Source organism: Musca autumnalis, unplaced genomic scaffold (assembly GCF_047663935.1).
Source record: "Musca autumnalis isolate F117 unplaced genomic scaffold, ASM4766393v1 scaffold_1, whole genome shotgun sequence".
Lineage (NCBI taxonomy): Eukaryota > Metazoa > Arthropoda > Insecta > Diptera > Muscidae > Musca > Musca autumnalis.
Window position 1 is genome coordinate 323,760,489 of NW_027411644.1, and position 24,039 is coordinate 323,784,527.

Sequence of the window (24,039 nt, forward strand, 5' to 3'; positions counted from 1 at the left end):
TATGTATTGTTTAATAAGAATATTATTTAATAATTATGATTGTTGTAGTTGTGGATTTGGTTATTGTATTTTTATATAATTAATTGTTTGTATTATTATTAAATATAACTTGTTTTATTTAATTTCGCTATATTGTTTATTTGAAAATGTTTTGCTCCACTTTAGTAAACTATAGTTAATTTTATGTGTAAATTGTTTTTTATCTAGTTACCCTTAATAATCTCATGCTATGCGCGTTTTTTATAGATTAATGATGCGATTATATTTTTAATGTTGTAGAATGACTTTGTTGTTGTTGTTGATTTTTATTACTTTTGTTTGCAAACAATACAGGAAATATCTGAATCCATGATGTATGATGAATATATTTGTTTGTAAGATGACATTATTTTTGCTGCTATTGTTTTAGATAAATACGAGTACAATAAGTCTATAGATATTATATAAAGTTGATAATATTTTATATGAATTAAACATTTAACATTAAAGAGTTTGTGTTTTCATTTTTTTTAGCTACTATAAATTCTTTTTATGTATTTGTAATAAATTCATTGAATATTTTCATTTGTTTTTCTTTTTAGATTGAAGATTATATATGAGACTCAAAGTTTGGTATATCATAATAATAATTATTATTCATTTTATATTGTATATGTGTGTAGTTTCTGTAGTTTGTATAAGTTATTATATAAGTATTGTTTAAATTTGGATTATTATTGGTTTATCGGTGTATTTTAATTTACTCATTTTCAGTTGAACTGGCGGCACTTCCATTCTCAATGATGGCATCGAATGAGAAAGGTTGGAATGCATAACCGGTTCCTTGGTAGAATTTACTCTGGAACTCAACCCTGGAAAGGATAATCAAGTGGTTAAAAGTGTTTCTTAGAATACAACAAAAAGTATATTTGAAACATACCAATGCAGACGTAAGGTATGTAAGAATGCTGATAAGCCTTCCATCAATACTAAAATGCCAACTGTCAAAATAGCCCAGAAAGCAAATACAATGGTTAACATAATGCCTCCAAACCAGCCTTCCTGTTTCAAACCAATCGACAGTACCATGTTCCACAAGACTTCAGCAAGTTCTAAAATATTATAAATAACAGTTTGTGAGTTTTGAAAACATTGCGAAAATTTGTACATTTTGTCTCTAAGATCATGAGATACTTACGAGCATGAGCCAATGACAATGCCCACAAACGCAAATAGGATGCAGTGTGAGAAACTGAGCCTAAAACATATTCAATCGTGTGAATACCTTGATGGATGAATATTTCCGACATTTCCTCCTCATCGTGATGACCGCCACCACCATGAGCAGCTGGTTGACCATTAGACATGCCAACTTCGGCATCACTACCGGTTATAGGCTGGACCTAAGTAGCAAAATAATAAGCGACATGAGTATTAAAATGCAAAAAAACATGTTAAATCTTTGTATTATTTTAATCTACATATTGTAGTAAACCGTGACCGACTAACCTCCTCCTGTAAGTGTTTATGTATGTTTTTAACGTTTAGAAAGTTCAAAGAGCATAAAGAAATTTTGAAAAAGGATATACAATTTTAATAAATCGTTTAACTTTTTTGTAAATGAATTAATAACATGACGGTTTAAGAGAGAACGAATGATGGATGATGTACATAATTCATAAAGGATGGTGAAAATGTGATGTGCGTGAATTGCATTATGAATAATAATACTTAAGTGTGGTAGCAATCAGACCTTACAAAATCACAATCTCAGGTACATAAGGGTATGCGCACCACATATCCCACCTACTTAACAAATGGGTAGTAACTCAAAATTTTGACATTTTCACTTTTTATTAAAAACGATACATAATCATAAACTCCACCCACTGTAAAAATGTTCAGTCACTACCCTTTTGTTGAACAGGTACGATATGTATTGCGGTTTTGCAGAGTCTTTTTGGTTCTACCAAAGTTAACCATACATGTCTATATACTTACATTAGCATGTTTGCGTTGTTTCATTATCTGCAGGGGTTTACCCAAAAGCATTACAGGAATACAGGCCACTGCAATAAGAACAAAAACGACTTGGAAGAAATGTTGACCGCCAAACATATAAACTTCACAACCCTCTGGTACCGGCTTTGGAGTATTGAACAAGACCATATCGATAAAGGTAATTAAAATTGATGGAGCACAAGAAGCCGAATAAGGTGCTGTAAATCATAAAAAAAATCAGTAAAATTAATTTTTGTTTCCACTTAACTATGTCATGTCTCATTGTCTTACGTTTGTTGGTAGCAGCATAACGATTCCATTTAATGAACATCAACAAAACCATGTAGAAGAACAAAAACAAGAGGAAAACCAATTGTGGAATGAACTCAAAGATCAATGACAAACGATTCTTGAAATAGGTGTGGTTGTGATAGGACATGGTGACACCAAAAATCATGTGAATCACACCAAATATTATGGAAATTTTCATTTTATATGCATTTTGGAATATAATCTTGTTAGCTCCGGCAACCTGCCATATTGGATCCATACCAAAGGGATATGGTGTACCAAGATAATCGCTTGTCTCCGGATTCAATTGTAGATATTTATTTTCCAATACCGTCGACTTGTTGTAGTTCACCTCCCAGTGTGAGCCGAATATGTTCAGTGATTTCGAGAATATATCATTGTAAATAAGTCCAGTATACATGGAAAATACACCCATCAGGAATATAATGTAACGTCCACCAAAGAATATATTCCAAATTTCATTGTCGGTTTTTTGGGCTGCCAAACCTTTTTCCTTGCGTATCATCCAGAGACCAAATAGGGCCATAATGGCACCATGGCCCAAATCACCAAACATCACAGCAAACAAGAATGGGAAAGTTATAATGGTGTACGGAGCTGGATTCATTTCACGATAGGTGGCCACACCATAGGCATCGATTAGAGCCTGAAAAGCTTTGGTAAATTTATTGGTGCGATTATAAGTGGGGGGATTTTCAAATGTCTGCATGCGATTCAAAATAGGCGGTACAGAAGAACCCGATCTTTCGGTACCACGACGTAATGCCAGCTGGATGGTTTCAATGTCCAGAACGGGCACCCAACATTCCGCAATTAAACACTTCTGGGTTACATCCAAGTTGAAGAGGTTCAAGGTGTGATAAATGGCCTTGATTTTGCGAACCTTGACAAACCAATTCTTTAAATTTTTGGCAGCTGCCACCAAAACACGATGACGGTGATCTTGTGTTTGACCCAAAACGGTGTTCAGATCTTCAATGCGTGTCATTACACCCATGGCCATTTCACGACGATCAGCTGGTGCCTCAGGGCAGGGATAAAGTGTGGCCCGAAAACCTTCACAGATTTTCTTGACACGTGTCTTCAATTGATCACCTTGGAAAAAGATGATAAACACCGATTTGTATACTTGATCGCCCTGTTTGGAAAGAAATGGCATTTCAAATTATTTACTAAACAAATATTTAGGGGTTTCTTACATTTGAGGGATCCTCCAAGGGCGACTCAATCATGGCCTGACGCAAGAAAACATTACCACGGCAAGCACGCCATAACATACGCTCAAAAGCGGGCAGCTTCTCTCGTGATATAACTCCAGCCACAAAACTATATTGTTTTTGTAAATTGTGTGTTGTGGGAAAAATTTTGAATTAGTTTGTGTTACATACAGTGAATTTTTACATACACATTTAAAAGACATTATTAGTAGATGAAAACATTACTATTTTCGTTGCAGTAGGGGTGTAGGATAATGAAAAAATTTGTTTTCTCTTTTGAAAAAAAATAAATAAATAAAATGTTTATGTTTTAGATGAAAATGATTTTTAGTTTCAAAATGTCCAAATTAATTTTAATTCTCGCCGTTCGCCAACCGCGGATATTTCGTCTATTGACATTTTTGGCACATAGAAAGGTACAGTCGAAATCGCTTATAACGTCGTCGTTTATAATGTCATATCGGTTATAACGACGATATCCAAAAGTCCCAAATCTCTGGGGCCCTTTATAGCCCTATCGCTTATAACGACATGTCGGTTATAGCGACGTTATAAGCGATTTCGACTGTATTTTATTTCACTCATGTACAGTAGAATATATATTTTATTGTTGGGCTACTTCCCGTTTTGATTTATAGTTCGTGAATAAATCTTTGATAAATATATCCCCGATAGGTTTATACTACTTTTTAAGGAAAGAACATTTTCTCAGATGCCTCTTCTCAAAAATTCCAAAAATGCCATTGTTTTCCCTTTGAATTCCTACTTTTTAACATTTTGAGCATTTCACATACTTTCCGTCCAAATCCAGATCGAAACATTGTATTGCAAATTGTGCTAGATGATAGTAATGGTATAAAGATGAGAAATACCACTAAATATCTATGCTTGAACAGCACTCATATCTTTTTAATAAAACCCTTCTCTAGCGCTAACCAACAGTAAGCATCTCTCCACGTCGGAAATGGTTTATGGAACTTTAAAAAGAAAAGTATAAGGTGTTTCTTTTACATTTAACAAATGTGTATACCAGCGAACCTCATTTGAACCTATCTTCCAAAGAAAACTCTCGAAATGATATTTCTTTCCAAATTTATATTAATTGATAAGTTCATCTTATCCAACCCAATTTTACAGCATATAGTTCTTGTTGTAACATTTCGGTTGTATTCCAGAAGGACAAAAATATATAAATATATAAGGAATTGTACTACTTTAGTTGGCACAAATCAATATGAGTTAAGGCTCATGGGTGTGGATGGTTAGGCGAATAAATGTTGGGAGTCGTGCGTGAGGTCTTTGATGGCAAGAGGGGCGCCTGTTTAGAGTACCGGGAACAATGCGTTCTCTATAGGAATTAAGAATGTTACTACAACCGGATCTTAGTTGTGCCAGTATAGAATAAATTTGTCTTGGAATTGGCCCCTTACTATTCGAAATTACTGCAGGATGGATGCTGATTAAGGCTTTTTGCATCGGTAACCATTTATGGCTTCGGAATCCGCCCGTTGATGCACGGTGTTCAAGAAGTTCGCTATCGATAGTCTATTCAATGACATCGTGGGTGTCTCTCAAAAAGCTCCTGAAGTCCTTACGGCCAGCAGAAACTTTCTATTCAGCAAGACATTGGGGGTTGTTCTGAACATAAATTCCCCGTTAGTTTTCTCATTTTCTCTTTAAGTTGGAAGGGTGGAAAGACGAAAATCACGGGGAATTGTCGTTCGGAATAACTCCCAACATTTTGCCCTACTAACAGCATCCTGGTACGGTCGTGAAGCTGATAAACATTTGTCATTTTAGCGACAAGTTAAAGAGTAATATTTTGGAAAGTTTATAGAATTTTACAGGATCCAGGCCAGGCCTGGATGAAATAGTTCCAAATATAGCGACCGATGACCAATGTCTCCTTATCTTTGTCCCAGAATGTGCCAGCTAATGGTTTTAGTACTTTGTTTCTGGATTCTATTTTCTTGTTGATGTGGTAGAACTTGGGGTTCCTTTACGGCGATATCATTTCTTCTTAAAGCAGTTTTTACTTCCTGATAAAATGGTCCGTAAGCTATAAAAACCCTATCATCAGTTACTACAATAACTGTGCCTACGGTAAGTTTCGAATAAAGTAACCGTTTTTTATACCCTCAGCATTTATGCTAACGAGGGTATACATACTTTCATACGGGCGAAATGTGCCTCATCGAAATAATGGTTTTAGACCCCAAGTATGTTTGGACGAAATGTGTTTCAGACAATTTGGAGTCGATTTAGCAATGTCCGTCCGTCTGTCTGTGCGTCTGTCTGGCTGGCTTGTGCGCACGATAACTCTCGAACGGATGAACCGATTTGGTCCAAAATTTGGCTTTCGCAATATTTTATCCAAACTTAGTTTAAGTTCGAAGATGGGTTATATCGGTCCCCTGCTTCCGGTACCTCCCCCACAAAAGTTCGGAAATGTTCGGGAAATTTGTGCGCACGAAAACTCTTGAAGGGAGTAACCGATTTGGTCCATACCTTGCACATCGTGAAATTTTTACCAAATTTAGATGAGGTTACAATATGGACTCCCACACAAAATTTCAGAAAAGTTCAGTTTAGGACCTACTCTCGAATCGTTTTGATTTTTGTTGTAGCAACTCCTATTTACTGTCCCCTATACGATGGTACAAGTTTCATCAGGGGCAATTCCATACTTCCTGAGAAAATAAACACCGTGTGTAGTGGTTTGAGCGCAAGATAACTCTCGAACGGATCTGCCGATTCGGTCCAAAATTTGGTCCTCGTAACATTTTGTCCAAACTTAGTTTAAGATCGAAGATAAGCCATATCAGTCCACTCCTTCAGGTACCTCCCCCACATTAGTTCATAAATTTTCGGAAAAATTGTGTGCATGATATCCCTTGATGATAGTGACCGATTTGGTCGTTACTTTACACATCCTAATATATCTGCCAAATATATAAGTCCATATTTGAGCACTCCTTCGGGTACCTCCCACACAAAATTGTGGATAAGTTCACTTTAAGAACTGCTCTGGAATCACTTTGATTTTTGTTGAAGCAACTTTCATTCGCTGCCTCAATTACGATAGTAAATGTTTTTTCATGGGCAAGTCCATACTTCTTGAGAAAACAGACCGAAAGGTGTAAAAACCCTCTTTGGCACCGTATGTAGCGACTGAGTTGGTCCATACATATCGTAATATTTCTTCGAATATTAGATGAAATTGAAATTCGAAGGTAGTGCTTCTACAAAAAAATTCGAAAAAATCGCTAAAATGGCACGCGCGATATATCATAAAGAAAGCAACCCGGTTGAGGGTCTGTTCGAGGAAACCTTGAAAATTTTTACTGGTCATGTTTACAGCGATATTATGTTTTTCGTAGACAAGTACATGCTTCCTGATGTAATGGTCCAAAACCTCTGGGGCCTAATTACGTGATTCGATTCGATCGAATATTTGCTCGTGAAAAAGATTTCGACACGATAAAAAAGCGGCATGACGAGATTCGATCGAAATCGTTGATCGAATGTTTCGAGAGTAACCGGTAATCGAACTATGAAAACCTATGTGTACTATAGGGAATATTATGAAGGTAGATGTAAAAAAAGGTGTTTTTTGAAAGCAAGAACAAAAAACAAAACAAAATTTTGAATGAAAAATGTAAATATTTGTGGAATTTGTTGAACAATACATTCAATAATAATTTCGGAATGAAGTTGTGCTATGAAAATAAGAAAATTATTAATTCTTGCAAAATCTTTTTGACATTGTTGTAACGGATTGCTGATACATCTACCTTAATAATCCTCTCTCAAAATAAATGAGAGAGAGAGTTTGGTGGATGTTTTGCATTAGCCTCTCTGAGAGAATATTTCCTTTGGTAAACAACGGGGGATGAAATGTTTAAAATGTACTTCCCTTATACAATAAAGGCTATTAATATTAAATATTTTTTTTCAGAAATGCTTATTTTTCAACTTGTTTTTTAACGACTGCAAAAGTAATTTTTGGTTAATGATTACATGCATTTTAATTCTAAATTTATTACAATTTCTTAAAAAGGACTGCAAATGACTTTTCCCAATTTCTCTTGTTATATTGTCTAAAAAATGCTGCCAATTATTTACTAACATCGTTTTTCTTCTATAAAACGACAACAAACAACAATTTTTACATTTTAAACAAAAAGACAATAAGGAAATCTTTCATTTTATTTGTTTACGATAGGTAATTTGGCCTCGAGAAATTACTCGCAAATTTATGCTCAATTACTCGATAATTTTACTCGATAACGAATGTTGTCATCCCAACTTTGAGTACTCAGGTCGAAACAACTCGATATCGAATCACATAATTAGGCCCCTGAATTACATGGCGACCAACTGAAACGACAGGTTGTCGCGACATCTAACGAGGGGAATGACACCCAAAATAAGACCCACTTCCAAAATGGGATATGCCGGTCCATTCCTTTAGATACCTTCCCCGCAAAACTTTTGAGCTTCTATCCAAATTCATATTTTTATCGCCCCCTTAAATATATACGTTTTTTGGGAAAAAAGTGTTTCAATTCACACAGGCTGAGGGTATATCTCTGTCGGCAAAGCCCATCCTTACTACACCGGTATAAATTTTCGCCAGGAAGTCCATATCAACTGAAAATGTTTTTGTAAAAATGGGGGATTTTATTGGTGACGTCACTGAATGTCATGGATCGATTCAGATAAAAAACTATGGCAAACCAATATGCCAGAAAACGTACAGTAGTAGGTTCGAAACTCTGATGCTGCTTCCGGTTTCAGATCCGAAATCGGACCGAATTCTATACGAATGTTATATGGAGCGATTACCACGTTTTCGGACAGAAAATCGAATATTTTTTTTCTTGTCGAACAATGTAGCTGATGTGTCCGAGTATGGCTGATTTCCAAAACGTCAATTACTTTGCAAATGTCTTAAGCATATTCCAAATCGCAGTAATACCGAATTAATGCGAAGTATTGTGTTTCAAAATGCCGCTGTTGTGCATTTGAAACGCAGAATACACCCAAATTAAGCAACAGGTAGGAAACTGGAGCAATTACTGAAACAACGCATGTTTGTTAAATTTCGGAAGTCAGCCAAAATCACAATGTCAAAACCCCTTACGGAATTGGAGGTTTGAAGCATGTAGAACTTCTCCACAAGTGTTATCGTGATATGTTCAACATGCCATATCTGTCAACGAAATAAGAGAAGCCTATGACCTTTAGATACAATTTTCTAAAATACGGAAAAGGCCCTAACAGTTTCTTTCTCGTGACTCTGATTTTGCCCTTAATGTTGTTGTTTTTTATTTTTAATAAAAAAGGTATCGAATATTTAGATTGTTCTAACAGTATTTTTCACTTCTACGTGCACAAAGTATAACTCCCTTTTCCTACAAATATGTATGTGATCAGACTATGATTTAAATTAAATGAAACAACAATATGCTATGCTATGATGAAAATAACAAAAACTCTGAAAGTATGGAACTTGATTCGAATTGTATGTTTGGAAATGGAACGGGAGAATGGACATTAAATTAATAGCACATACATACACAATGACTAACAAAAAAATTAAAAAACAATATTTTTGCACAATGTAGACGACAACTAAACTATGTGTATGGATGGTAATGGTGGTTAAATTGCAAGGACGTAATAATTTAACGCTGGTACCAACCATGGATAATAATCTTCACGCTCGTTTGATTTTTCCATAAATCTAATAGAAGCAGTTACATATAAAAAAATAAATAATTCAGAAATTTAGATAAAACCAGAAAAAAAGAATTAAATGTTATTAGTTAATTTTGCGAAAGTTTCTTGACGAGTTTGTTTGTTTTTTTTTTTTAAGGTTGTTACCCTATATTGTTGTTTCTGTTAGTAGCACAATTTTAACACTCACATCACTAGCAAAACATAAATAGCCAGGGAATACATACCCTAATTGTACAGGACCCATGGAATGACCAGTGCGAACTTCATCGGTTATTAAGGCACGTGTCATCGATTCAGTTGTGGTATTAAGACCACCTTCTTGCTGTCAGTTTATTGTGTTGTTGTTGGTTGTAAAACAAAATTTTATACAAATGTAATAAATGCTTTGACACAATATAAAACTTATGTCTAAAACTATTCGGTCTTGTATTTCTAAGACTAAAAGGTTTTAAGTGACGAAGAAAGGTGAAATTTAATATTGTAAATGAAATACACACAAAACATTTAAGGGCATAACATATAATATGTATAAACCATAACCATTAATCAATCATATGCCGCAAAATGACTTGAAACTATCAAACAACCCACCACCAGTATGTTAAGGTCGATATTAGGTTCCTAATATGCGGATTAAAGTAGAACTATGAACATCGTCTTTTCTATAAATTAAAGCAAAACATATAATATGGCCAATGACGAAAATACAATATGCCAATTTACTAAACGCTTCTACATTTTCATCAATCCCTGGTAAATTTAACAGCGTTTATCATCCTTCGGGTGATTACCTTAAACCCAAACTGTATTTTTTTTATCAAATATGTGCATTTTTTCATGTTCCAAAAAGAATAATCAAACTGAGCGATTAGAATTATTATTGGTATGATGACTGTATAATGAGAGATAGAGATCGAAAAGCACAATTAACAGTTTACAACAAAATCAACGAAAAAAAAAACTAAATTTAAAATAGTAATGTTTTCATCAGTTACTTTTTTGTTTTCTTTAAATATTTCTGATTTTCTTGGTAATTTGTCATTTTATATATTTACCCCAATTTTAAATTTTGTCCTGGTTGGCTGGCCCGTACGCCGGCATCTTCTCCCAGTAATTGAGCTTGTTCATCTTCATTCTGATTATCGGCCATCTGTCGGTAACGTCGGGATTTATAGTGGGATGTTGTATTATATGATATTGTCGGTACCGCCTGGCAACACAACCGTTTTTTGTTGGGAAACAATGTAGTAAAGTGGATTTGGGATGGGGATATATGGGGAAAGGGTATAGCAACACCCAACACACACAATCCGTACGGCGGGGTTCAGGGTAATAGGAGTTTGGTTTGTAGGGTTGCAGGATTACAGTTGGCAATAGCAAATTTTGAAATTGCACCGTGTTTGTTCGTTGGAATTTCATAACAAACATAAAACAATAATCGAGTTGTTTGGTTTTCGATTACAAACCGAAAATGATAAAAGAAATAAAGTATAAAATTTAACCAAAGAAAATCAGTAAAACGTATGCATGAAAAAAATAAACAAAGAAAACAAAATTAACTAAGAAACTGTTTGCATTAACCAGATAGGATATAGCACGACTGTACAGCATATATTTTTTTTAAGGAGAAAGCTAAAAACAAAATGCATATGTATGTATACTTGCATGTGTAAATATTGTAGCAATAATTTTAGTTCATAAAAATACAGAGTTTTTTCTCTGGCATTTATCTTTATCCTAACCTAAACTATGTTCTCAATACCTATACAAATTATTAAATGCCCAACTTGTTTGAAATATACCCACAAAAAGGTTGCATTTCCTCTGTTGCAGAACCTAAAATAATATCCATTTTTTCAATTTTCCCTCCTCGTGTGCGCTTACTGAGAGCAAGTGAGCTTTAATAATGCATTGAACTGCCGGTCCCTGGAACAAATATTTGCCTAATGTGACCTTACCTTAAGCAACATAGTTTCAACGGCTTATCCAGGTTTTCAGGAAACAGTTGTTTTCAGATCAGTGTTACGGCCTGAATGCTTCGGTGGAATGCTCCTTCTGCTTTTGCGATGTACTACAGAGATCTTAACTCAATCTCTATAGTTTGGCTGTTTGTTAAACATGACCAAAAATTGAGACTTTTTTATATTTTATGAAAACGAAGATTTTCGTAGCTACAACTTTACTTTTGAAACAGCTCGATTTTCACCGAGACCGAGAGAAGGCACTGTAGCCGATGTTTATTTGGAAAATCTATCCATTAAAAGTATGCCGCTTGGAAGATGTTACATGATCTTTTAAGCAGAGATTCTAGTTATAAGGAATGTCCAAAGACTTGAAATTAGTAACACAGGACCGATGACTATATATCACTGCATTGTTATGCCTCTAACTGCTACTACTGGTGAAACTATAAACCTAAACTAACCTAAGATGCATATTAATAAAATATACATAAAATTCGATTTATTGATCACACAAAAGACAAGCAAGAGAAAATATTTGGCAAACGTTTGGCTTGTTGCTTATGTACAGATGGAAAATTCTGGTAACAGGTTACGTTTTAAGATTATGAAAATAATATTATATTGTTTATGTACCGCGTATACGGAGAATGGTGAAAATATTAGCAAGCCAAGTGAACAGTATCAATTGCTAAGGTACGGTCCGATGATATTAATGTGGAAATGAATGGGATATATTTTTCAGTTTCTAACTTTAAATATCTCAAAGAAATTAATTTTCTTCCTTAATACAAGGTGGCGCAAAAGTAATCCTCCTATCAGAAAATGCTATAATTCTTGCGATTGGCCCCTAATTTCAGTTCTGTTTTGACATTTGTGTAGCAACAAGTAAAATAGTATCAGTCGGCTTTGCAGACAGAGATATACCCTCAGCCTGTATATATTGAAACAATTTTTTTCCAAAATACGTATGTAAAATTTTTGCGCGTTTGAACCTACAAAAATGTTGATTAGGATTAAAGATCAAAAGTTTTGTGGAGGAGATACTAAAAGGAATGGATCGACTTTGACCGTTATGGAAGGGGATCTCCAGCCACAACATATGGTGCCATAGGGGGTTTTTACACTCTTCGGGTTGTTTGCTCAAGAAGTATGGACTTGCCCCTAAAAAACTTTTACCATCGTAATTGAGGCAGCGAATGCAAGTTGCTTCAAAAAAAAAGCAAAGTGATTCGGCATTAGGTCTTAAAGTGAACTTATCCGAAATTTTGTGTGGGAGGTACCAGATGCAGTGGACAAATATAGTCCATATTTGAACCTGATCTATATCTGGAAGATATATTAGGATGTGTAAAGTATGGACCAATTTCAATATTTCCAAACATTTTTGAACTTTTGTGGGGGAGGTAACTGAAGGAGTGGACCTATGTTTGGACAAAATATTACTATGGCCAAATTTTGGACAGAATCGGTAGATCCGTTCTAGAGTTATCTTTCGGTCCAACCACCTCACACGGTGTCATAGGGGTTTTTTGCAACTTTCAGGCTATTTTTTCAGGAAGTATGTACTTGCCCCTAATGAAACTTGTGCCGTCGTATGGAGGGCAGTGAATACAAGTTTCTAAAAAAAAATCAAAGCGATTCGAGAGATGGCCCTAAACTGAACTTTTCCGAAATTTTGTGTGGGAGGTACCCGAAGGTGTGGACCTATTGAGACCATATTAGAACCTCATATTACTCTGGTAGAAAGTTTACGCTATACAAAGTATGGACCAAATCGGTCACTCCCTTCAAGAGTTATCGTGCGCACAAACTTTCCGAACATTTTCGAACTTTTGTGGGGGAGGTACCGGAAGGAGTGGACCGATGTAGCTCATCTTCGAACTTAAACTAAGTTTGGGCAAAATATTACGAAAGCCAAAATTTGAACCGAATCGGTTCATCCGTTCGAGAGTTATTGTGCGCTCCAGCCAGCAGGACAGACAGACAGACGGACGGACATGGCTAGATCGACTCCAAATTGTCTGAAACACATTTCGTCCAAACATACTTGGGGTCTAAAACCATTATTTCGATGAGGCACATTTTCATCGTATCAGCCTATAGGCTGAGGGTATAAAAACATGCGAAATACACGTTAATAAACAATGTTACGCTACCCTGCTCTAGAACGCGGAATATTGGTGACTATTTATTTGACCAATAATCGGTCGGTGACTTTGGCACAACGTGAATTTCGTCGCAGACGTTTAGTCGCTCGCCTCGAAGAGACGGGCACAACACGATATGCTGCCGTTCTGCAGGGAATATTGCTGCTGTAGCCGAGGATGTCATGGAAGCGCCGTCGACATAGACCAGACGACGTGCCACGCAAATGGGTATCAGTTGACGGTCTTTACAGCGAATTTTGGTACAAGATTTGAAGATGTTTCCGTACAAAGTCCAGACGGTGCATCAGTTGTTAGATGCTGACCGCCAATCGCATCTAACATACGATCAAGCCATCCTTAATCACCACCAAGAGGAAGATGATTTTTCATCAAAAATAATCATGAGTGATGAGGCGCTCCAGACTTCTTTTTGTGGGGCTTTTTGAAGTCGCGGGTATACGTCAAGAAGACTCAGACTCTTTCAGCTCTTAAAAACAATATCCGCCAAGAATGTGAGGACCTATCGCCGGAAGTTTTGGCCAAAGTAATGGAAAATGCCATAAAAAGGGCTCAAATGACAATAAACTGTGGTGGCGGCCATTTATCTGATATCATATTCCCGACTTGATGTAAAAAAAATTAAAAGACCAAATAAAAATAATCCACAAGAAGAATCAAAGTTTTTCATTTTTTTTTTTTAAATTACAGCCAAAAAACATCGCAAGATTACTTTTGCGCCACCTAGTATAATCATAGACTGTGAAAATAAAAGTCCAAAATACCATTTTAATTAAAACTTGTAGTTAGTCCGTACTAAAATGTATTACAGTGGGTTAAGGCAGGAAAAGCAATCTAGAGGCAAGCAATAGTTTTTGCCTAGAAATAGAAACGTTATAGCAAATGCTGCGTACATATGAAAATACCTGAGAAACGTGTAACTCTGCATATTTACAATATATTTTTTTTAATTCTAAATGCTGTTTAAATGCTGTCAGTTAATGGTTCCCATCATAGTTCTTAATGGGACTCACTGTTAATACCAACTAATACTCTGTAGCAATCAATTCCATTGCACAAAATAACCTTTCATCCTTTTAAACAATGCAGCATTTTTATATTATTTATAAAGCGTATACATAATACATACAAACAAACATTATTTTACACACACTTTTACATATTTGAGATGAGGCACATTGGCCACTTAGTGTCATAACCATTAGCGAAAGAGAATATGTGTTCATCAAAGGGGAGATAGATAGTAAGTCAAGGATAGGAGAAACACGATTTCAAATAAATACAGAAACCAAAAAGAATAGGCTATTTACAGTGTATTTGTAAAATGTGATGAATAGAAGGAGAAATTACAATTTAGTTAGAAGAATAATCAAAATGCACATATTTTTTCAGTGTTTTAATTTTAGAGTTTAGAAAAAAATACACCGATTATCTTTCCCAATTCTGTGGTAGGTGGTTTTGTTGTTGTTGTAAAATAATACAAAAACAAATTAAATAAATATCTCAAAAAACAGTTGGAAAAAGCATCATCAAAAGTCAAAGAAAGAAATTTCTTGATATTGTAATTTGCTGGTTTTTGTTGTTGTTATCATGCTGAACGCCGTTACCCTTTTCTTGTTTTACAAACCCAAACTAAATTATTTGTAATAGTTGAAAAAAAAAAGAATACATACTAAAGAATAACACAACCAAGTAATAAAACTTAAATATACAAATAATGTAAAACAACAATATAGCCATTAAAAAGATAAATTAGTCAACAACATAATGTTACAACAAAGAAATTTAATTACAACAAATAAGTGCGCCCCTCAGTTGTGTTGTCAAAAGGTTAATTACATTTGTTTTTTTTTTTTTTCTGTTATATACAAAATATTTGTTTACACTTTTTGCCTTCACAAATAGTTTTTATCAATAATTATTTCACAAATAGTGTTTTTCAGAGAAAAATGTATTAGTTGAGTAATTGAGGAAATTTGAACTTACCTCATCAAAGAATACTTGAGTTTTACGTAGAATATGTTTCAATTCGGTCAACTCCAAGAAATTACGTTTCAAGGCCTCAGCATTTTGATTGACTTCACGCAATTCATTTTCCAATTTTTCAAAGGTTGCCTTTAATTAATAGGAAAAAGAAACAAAGTTAAAATTGTAAAATATTTTCTTAAAGTGTCCTTTTTAAGTACCTCCAAATCAATCATTTCTCTGGGCTGTGGTGCTTCTGGACTTTCTCCTGTGTCTAACATGGGGATGCCATCCTTTTTAATTTCTTTTTCAAGATATCGCAATTTCCGTTCCATTTCATCGCAACGCCTCACCTCATTTACAAATTTACGTTGGAAAGCATTAACATCAGGATTTAGCTGAAAGTTTGTTTTTCACATTATTCTTTTACTGTTTTATATTTCATTTGTTTTACTTCACTTACATCTCTAAATTGAACTAATCCCAATTCACCCAATTCTGAGACACAGGCATATGCCGCTTCACTTTGCAGAAACAGCTGACAAAGCGTCATTTCCTCACTGCGAAACAGAGAACCCATTTTGGAATGACGCGTTCTTCTCTAACAACGTTGTTACAACTAGGACTCCTTTTCGTTTCCCCTTCCTTCTTCTTTCTTCGTATGTTCAGCAAGCTTATGGGTTCTGCCTGATTATGTGAAAACTAAATTAAAATAAAATATCTGAAATTAAAAAAAGAAAAATAATGTTGGTGGTTATTTTGCTTAAGGACTTATTAAATCTTAGAATCTAAAAATAAAATTATATATTTTTAACATTATTTATGTTAAAGGACAAAAAGTATACATGAGTCGTTCAGTGCACAAATCAATTGACTCCACTTTTTGAAAAATCTTAAATTTTAGTGTCAAAACACTTGATATAGCCATAACTTTGTATATTAAAAATATCTCCCCTGAATAATAAAGATTAGCACCTTTAAATTACAAATAAACAATGACAAATGTACAGAGATACAATGGCAAGCATACATTTCATCATCGTTTTTCTCAACTTTTCGTTTTTTGGAGTTAATCGATGTGTGCACTGGGCGGCTCACATGTAAAATTTAAATTGGACGTCATATATGCAGTTCTTATACTCGTAACACTACTGGAAATTTAGGATTAGCAATTATTCCCTTCATACTCCAGGTATATTTAGTTAAATGTTTTATATGTATGTCATTATGAAGGCCAATATTTTTCTTTGTAAAATTGGTTTGGGCTATACAAACTTAATTTTTATATAACGATTTTATTAAAGGTTTCCTTACAACAACATTATTTTCCATTAATTACTCATTTTCACTATTCAACAAAAAAAGTAGTTTCTTAAATCAATTTGTTCTTTTTTTCACATCGACAATTAAAAAAAAAATATTCACCTACATTTTTTCCATATTTAGAATACTCACAATGAACCTAACGTTTAAGCGTCTACTATTCAACTACATAATAAGTTTCTCTTGTAGTATTTTGCTGCTGAAAAAATCCAGCTTCTGCGCACAATTTACCATGGGCTGGTTGTATCTCAATTATCTGCGGGTGAACAATTTACAAAAAACCTCAATTTAACGACAACAACTGCAACAACGTATTTGATGATAGTTTATAATGTTCTCACATTGTGTTTACCTCACATAAAAAGAAATAAGCCTTAAGCTAGCTATTCCTTTTAGCGTGAGTGTATGAGTGATTTTTTTAAACAAATCTTAGACATTTTTAATAAGATGTAGAAATGCAATGCAAATACATGTTTTGATGTTAAAATCCATCTTAAAATATTATCCTTCAAAGAAAAAACTTTAATAATGCAGGAAATGTCTGTGTTTTAAGGTATAATTTATATATAGGAGAATCATGTGGATGATTTATTATGGCCCAGTCGAAATAGACTTTGAATTATCAGAAATTCCCATAAAGCTGAATTTTTGTGGGGAGCTAGGGTTTGCCATTAGAGGCAATGTCCTAAAAGTCTCCATGTAGTTGCTGTTTTAGCAGCATATGATGCTGGGTTGGCAGCCGCTGGCCGTTACAGTTTGGTTTCGAGTCAATCCGGTACGAAAGAAATCGATTTTCTTGGCTCAGAAATCGATTTTGCTGACCAAACCCTAATTTTTTGTCGTCGCCGATTTCTAAACTTATTGAAATAGTAAACTTATTGAAACTTAGGCGCGCTCCTAAATACGAAAATTTTCCCTATTTTGCAGAGTTCGGTAACCTAGTTCCTAGTTCGCTGTAATAGTTCCAAAACGTATGAGTAATGTCATAAATCTAATGTGTGATATTACGTATACGTAGTTTGTTAATACAAATGATGTTGACCATTGCAACTGCATAGTGAAGGAGATGGTTCCATATAGTTCATATAGGATGCAATCCAAAGAATCGCATCAAATTGTCACATTTTACAACATCCGGATGCAGTTCAACGGAGTCGTGAAAAAGGCACTCCAATTCCTCACAATTTTACAGCATCCGGATGCAGTTCAAACCGAGTCGTGAAACAGGCAATCCGTTCGCTACATTTTTATTAGTAGTTGTTAGAGATCCCTACAAGTACATACAGTATGCAAAGTTCATATTCGTACACCCCTAAAAATGAATAAAAATCGTTATTAATTCCATATTTTATGTGTAAATATGAAGTAATTGATAGGAACTATCATAACGAAGAAAGATTTAAGAATAACAAAACAAATTTTTAATTTATTCCGTCATTTAGGTATAGATGGCGCCTGTGTGGGTGGCAAAGTTCGTATTCGTACACCTATAAGCACTATATATTTGGAGTTTTTAAGAATTTTCAAAGCAAAATACTGCACATTTTTATTCTTTTCTTCTTTTGGAATGCCTCTACTATAAAAATATGTAATAACAACGGTAATTTTATTAAAAATTTTGCATGAATAAAAAGTCGGACGAATATTTGAAATACTTAAGAAAAATGTGATAGATACGATTAACTATTGCAAATTATTCCCTAATTTTGGACGAAAATAGCTAACAGCAGTCCTTCTGTAACAATATTCGAGGTCCAATATGAAAATAAATGTCGTCAGCGTTTGGAATTGCAAAGAAACGTAATTCGGGCTTTTGAAAAGTAAACACATTTTTGGTTTTTACTTGGTGAAAATCGCAAGTTTCGTTTTATATTTGACATTAAATGTATTGAAGTTTTAGAATATGGTTTTGAAAATCATTTTATGTCAAAACATACCGGCAATTACGAGGAATAATAAATGTTTAAGGAAGAAAATTTCCCCGAAAATAAAGCTTGTCTTCAAAGTGTACCCTTACGTTCTTTCCTGGACAATTTACTTCATTCTTTTGAAATTTTTGTACTCATTTTACATCCTTCGGTAAAGAAATATAATTTTCAAGAAGTAAAAACCATTATTTTTGCAATTTGGCAGCCATAACCCTCGTTCATAGTTAGCGTAGAATTTCAGTCGTACGCAGACAGTATGAAAACTTGTACAGTTTTATTTTTCTTCATAATTTCTCACAGTTTTCGACATAAAATTATTTTCGAAACCGTATTTTAAACTTCAATACACTTTATATCAAATATAAAACGAAACTTACGATGTTTACCTAGTAAAAATCAAAAATGTGTTTACTTCACCTAAACCCGGTTTACGTTTCTTTGCATTTCCAAACGCTGACAACATTTATTTTCATATTAGACTACAAATATTGTTACAGAAGGACTGCTATTAGCTATTTTCGTCCAAAATTCGGGAATAAATTGCAAGTAGTTAATCATATCTAGCACATTTTTCTTAAGTATTTTAAATATTCGTCTGTCTTATTATTCATGCAAAATTTTTATAAAATTACCGTTATTTTTACATAATTCTATAGCAGAGGCATTCCAAAAGAAGAAAAGAACAGAAATTTGCGGTATTTTGCTTTGAAAATCCTTAAAAACTCCAAATATATAGTGCTTATAGGTGTACGAATACGAACTTTGCCACCCTCACAGGCGCCATCTATACCTAAATGACGGAATAAATTAAAAATTTGTTTTGTTATTTTTAAATCTTTCTTCGCTATAGTAACCCCCATCAATTGTATCATATTTGTATATAAAATATGGAATTAATAACGATTTTACTCATTTTTGAAGTTTGTACGAATATGAACTTTGCATACTGTACATAAATCAGTTTGTACATCTCTACAGGCAGCGGCATACATTTTCCAGAAAGAGATAAGCGTGTTAAGATTTCCAAAAAATTGTTAATACAAACTAAAAAATATTTAATTTGTGAATATTTTTCCGGTAACTCACGAGAAGAAAATTTCCCAATAGAGTGCTGTTGGAGTACATGTCGAAATCGTAACTGGTGATGGGAAGACAATATCAAACCCATATGGCAGATGAAGCAAAAACAATTCAGCTTGATTTAAATAGAGAAAATAGAGAGAGGAAACACGCATGTTTGCGATTGAATTCAATGAAGAATTTTCATAATTTGTGTTAATTAGAGTTGTGCCAAAGGAACTATATGGAACTACCTACTTCACTTCGCAGTTCCAATGGCCCACATTTTTTCTTTGAACAAACTGTGTATACTTAACATCACACGTTATATTTCTTGATGTTACTCATACGTTTTGGAACTAGTACAAGGAACTAGGAACTAGATTACCCAACTCTAGTATTAATGTGATCAAGTTCTTAATATTTTGGTTTTAAACAAATAAATGCATTTTATTTGTTCTGGGATATTTTGTATTGGCTTGCACAAAAACACGTGCTTTGGACTGCATCATATTCTAACCCAAAGGGTTAGTTAAAATGCTATACCAAAGGGTCAGTTAAAATGCAGTGCCAGAGGGTCAGTTTAAATGCAGTACCAAAGGGTCAGTTAAAATGCAGTGCAATGGAGTGCCTTTTTCAGTAGTCACGCTCTTGTAAAAATCATGAGTGAAAATGCATAATTTGATGCACTTCCAGATCACTTGTACATATGATTTAACTGCCTCTATGGAGGCAAACTTTTTACTGGGAATATATTGTGTATATAACAAATATTGTGTTCATTCTTTTTTCGTAGCCTTTAAGAAACGTTTTAATAAATTGCCATACCGCTTACACCAAGTGAGCTAATTTACTTATTCTCAAGTACTAAATTTTGGCAAAATTCGAACTTTAGTGACTAAAACTTTTAGGGACAGAACTTGTTCGAAAAGGATGGAACAACGTTTCGTTTTCGCAAAAGATGTTTTTTTTTTTTCTTTACAAGAAAAATAGTTTCGAGAAACATTTACTTTCCAATTTTTTTTAATAACTTTATGTAGTTCGAATAAAATATTCATTTGCACTTTTCAAATAATTCCGATATAAATTATTCTACTTATAATATAAACAATAAGTGTTGAAAAACACAACATATGGCCTGGTTACAAAATATAAGAAAAATTTTCTCAATATGTTTAGATCTAATCACAAACATAAAGAAATAAATACGAGACATACTAGAAACAAACATCACAAACGTCAAATAAAAGCTCTGTTCCTTTACGTGCAAGAATCTTCAAGTTTTTCCACTTTTTACTCGAAAAGCGTTCCTTTACTTTAGACACCACACAATTCATATGGGAGCAGTTTACAACTTTTACTACTTTTGCCGGTTTTACCATTTTCAAAAGTAAAGGAACAGACCAAAAGTTAAAACTTGTAACAATTTGTACCAATTGTTTCTGGAAGTCGTCTGTTAACACAAAAAAACCAGCAAAAGAGAGCGAATCGAGATAAACATTTTGACAGTTCTTTTAGTGAGAGTTTGCAAATTCTTGCTGGACAAATTTCTTCTAGCAAGCACTTGCAAACTCTTCTTCTTCCTGAAAACAATCAGCTTTCTTTAATTGTTCGGTGATTTATGTTTGAACAAGATGAGCACTCGCCTTTACGTTTTCGTACGACTCACCATACAAATGCTCTCTTTGTGTTCATCATTGGTGAAAATGAAAAACAATTTTATTGCGATTTTATTGCCTACTTTATGTAGTGTTTTTTTCGGAGAACAAAGTTGCAAAGTTGAAAAATTCCTTTTTTGGGTCATTTTCTTTTCTATTTTAAATAAAATATAAAATTTTTGCTTCCTTTGGCTCCTTTATTGGCGGACAAATTGTTCGGTTTTGGCAAGCCAGCTGATTGCTTGCTGGTTTCTGCTGGGAAGGTGTCTGTTTACTTTTTAAAATTTTCTTGCAAAAGAGAATAAAAACTCCTTACTCTCTGAGAAAGTTCTTGCTGGACAGTTCTTGCTGGGAAAGTAACCAACCAGACAGATCTAATGTTATTAACGATACTTCGAAATCGAAGGTTTTCCTGCCACAAAATGAATTTTTGAAATAAATAAATAAATAAATAAATGAGCGACGAATAAATCGTATTTTTCGAACAAAATACAATACAAACTCCTTAGGTCATGCCCAGCCAGCATTTGTGTTGTGTATTTTGAAATAAAAAGAAGCACGCGATGAATAAGATTTAATTCAATAATTCTTTATTAAATACTTAACACAACAAATCTTAATGTTAATCAAAAATGGAGGTTGAACGGTTTGTACTGGTTGATAGTTAGAATGGCAGTGAGTTATGCTAACAATAACTAGAAAGCAAAAAGCTGTTACTTGAAAGTAACGATTAACGATTTAGTACAAAAGATACATTTGCATTGAGTAGAAAATATTAACAGTACAGGGTTGCCATCAAATATTAATATATATTGAAATACACCACAATCTCCCAGGCTAAAATTGGACATGGTCTGACAAATGAGCAGGAGGTCTTCTTATCCGATTCGAACGCCTTAACGCTGTTGGTGTTTCTGGTGTAGACACTTGCGGCTGAGTAACGACTGGATTGGTGACTGGATTTGCAATTGTCTGTTCAATTCTGATTTCATCAAAGGCAGTTTTCTTTTTCGGTTGCACATCCTCAGCGAATGTAACAGATTTTTGTGGCTTTGGCACCTCGGATTTGTAAAGTTGATTAATATGACGTTTCAGCTCGTATCCATTATCAAGCTTAATTTGATAATGTAAATTTCCAAATTTACGTATGACAACTCCAAACTTCCACGTAGGCTTATTTCTGTCGTACCAACGGACCTGTACCCTCTCTCCCAGGCTTAACTGGCGTACCTTAAACCGAGTTGGAGAATCTGAACGCTGCTTCGTTGGGCGAATTGCATCCAATTTAATTCTTAAAACACGACCAAGATACATTTCTGCGGGGCTCTTCCCGTTTGCTAATGGCGTTGCTCTGTAACGTAAAACAATATCTTGAACTTTTTCACAAACGTTACCTTTTTCACCTTCCATTGCCTTGAGCTTGCACTTTAATGTTTGAATGTACCTTTCGGCTAACCCATTTGTGGCTGGATGACCTGGGGCGATAAACTTTTGAATTATTCCATTTTCCATACAAAATCGTTTAAAATGGCTGCTTTGAAAAATTGTGGCGTTGTCGGAAACCAAGATTTGAGGAAGACCATGAGTCGAAAAAAATGTTTTGAAGTAGAAGTATAGTTTTTTCAGTGGTTGGGGCCTCTCGAATCACTCGAACTTCTGGCCATTTTGATTTTGCGTCCACCAACACGAAAAAATAATGATTTTGAAATGGTCCTGCGTAGTCGATATGGACCCTTTGAAAATTTCCACTTGGTTCTTCCCATTGGTGTGTTATTACTTTCGTAGGATTTTTCCTCACCTGTGCGCAATTTTGGCAGGCTCTTACCAAATGTTCAATGTCGGAATCTATGTTTTTCCAGTAACAAAATCTTCGTGCTAACTGCTTCATTTTGACAACGCCGCTGTGTGTATGATGTAGTTCATTGAGAATATACGGACGTAGGTTTAGAGGGATGACCACCCGATCGCCACGAAATATAACTCCATCTTGCAAAGAATAGCTTGGATCCAAGTTTTTCCCGCTCAGAAGGTCTATTTTCAAAGTTGCTAATTCGGGATCCCTTTCCGTCTCCTTTGCTATTGTTGCAGCGGTAACCGTTGATGACGATATTTGATTGATGATTTGATCTTGAATGTTTTTGACTTCTTCGTCCAAAAAATGTTGAAATTTGATATTAGCCTCCATTGGAGCTCTGGACAAACAATCTGCATTTGAATTGTCGATGCCTCTACGATGGACAACTTTGTAATTAAAATTTTGTAGAAAAGACGCATACCTGAGTAATCTTGCTGACGTCATCGCTGGTGTCTTTGCACTTTGGTGAAAAATTCTTGAAAGTGGACGGTTGTCCGTAATAAGGGTGAATTCTCTTCCCATTAAATACGTAAAAAACTTGTCAACAGCATACACAATAGCCAACGCCTCACGGTCCAATTGACTGTAATTTTGTTCTGCCTTTGTTAAGGCTCTGGATGCAAATGCTACGGGGCGCTCTACTCCGTTTATAATATGAGATAAAACAGCACCAATACCTGTGGGACTTGCGTCACAAGCCAAGGTCACAGGTAAGGTTTCGTTGTAGGGTGTAAGTACCCTATCAGCAACAATTTCTTTTTTGAGATTTTTGAAAGCGTTTTCACAATTTGATGTCCACACAAACTTTTTCCCCTCTTCTAACAATTGTCGCAACGGATGTGTTAAAGTTGATGCATTCGGAATGAAC

General features: G+C 34.5%; 1 protein-coding gene across 50 annotated transcripts in view; it reads right to left on the reverse strand.

Moving 5' to 3' along the window:
• Positions 1 to 264: 264 nt before the first annotated feature.
• Positions 265 to 24,039, reverse strand: part of Vha100-1 (V-type ATPase subunit a family protein Vha100-1) — a 35,934-nt gene continuing 12,159 nt past the window's right edge. For 6 of the 50 annotated variants that reach the window (XM_073962560.1, XM_073962563.1, XM_073962561.1 and 3 more), the window contains exons 2-12: positions 15,812 to 16,069; positions 15,570 to 15,746; positions 15,370 to 15,498; positions 9,479 to 9,576; positions 9,217 to 9,258; positions 3,492 to 3,618; positions 2,272 to 3,430; positions 1,981 to 2,198; positions 1,178 to 1,382; positions 920 to 1,091; positions 265 to 851 (exon numbers count right to left, since the gene is read on the reverse strand). In XM_073962560.1, the coding sequence (XP_073818661.1) occupies positions 740 to 851; positions 920 to 1,091; positions 1,178 to 1,382; positions 1,981 to 2,198; positions 2,272 to 3,430; positions 3,492 to 3,618; positions 9,217 to 9,258; positions 9,479 to 9,576; positions 15,370 to 15,498; positions 15,570 to 15,746; positions 15,812 to 15,928 (2,556 nt within the window). In that variant the 5' untranslated portion in view covers positions 15,929 to 16,069 and the 3' untranslated portion in view covers positions 265 to 739. Of the gene's footprint in view, positions 852 to 919; positions 1,092 to 1,177; positions 1,383 to 1,976; positions 2,199 to 2,271; positions 3,431 to 3,491; positions 3,619 to 9,216; positions 9,259 to 9,478; positions 9,577 to 10,309; positions 10,465 to 15,369; positions 15,499 to 15,569; positions 15,747 to 15,811; positions 16,070 to 16,773; positions 16,923 to 24,039 lie in introns of those variants that run through there. The other 44 variants (XR_012409267.1, XR_012409269.1, XR_012409268.1 and 41 more) reach the window with 21 other exon arrangements.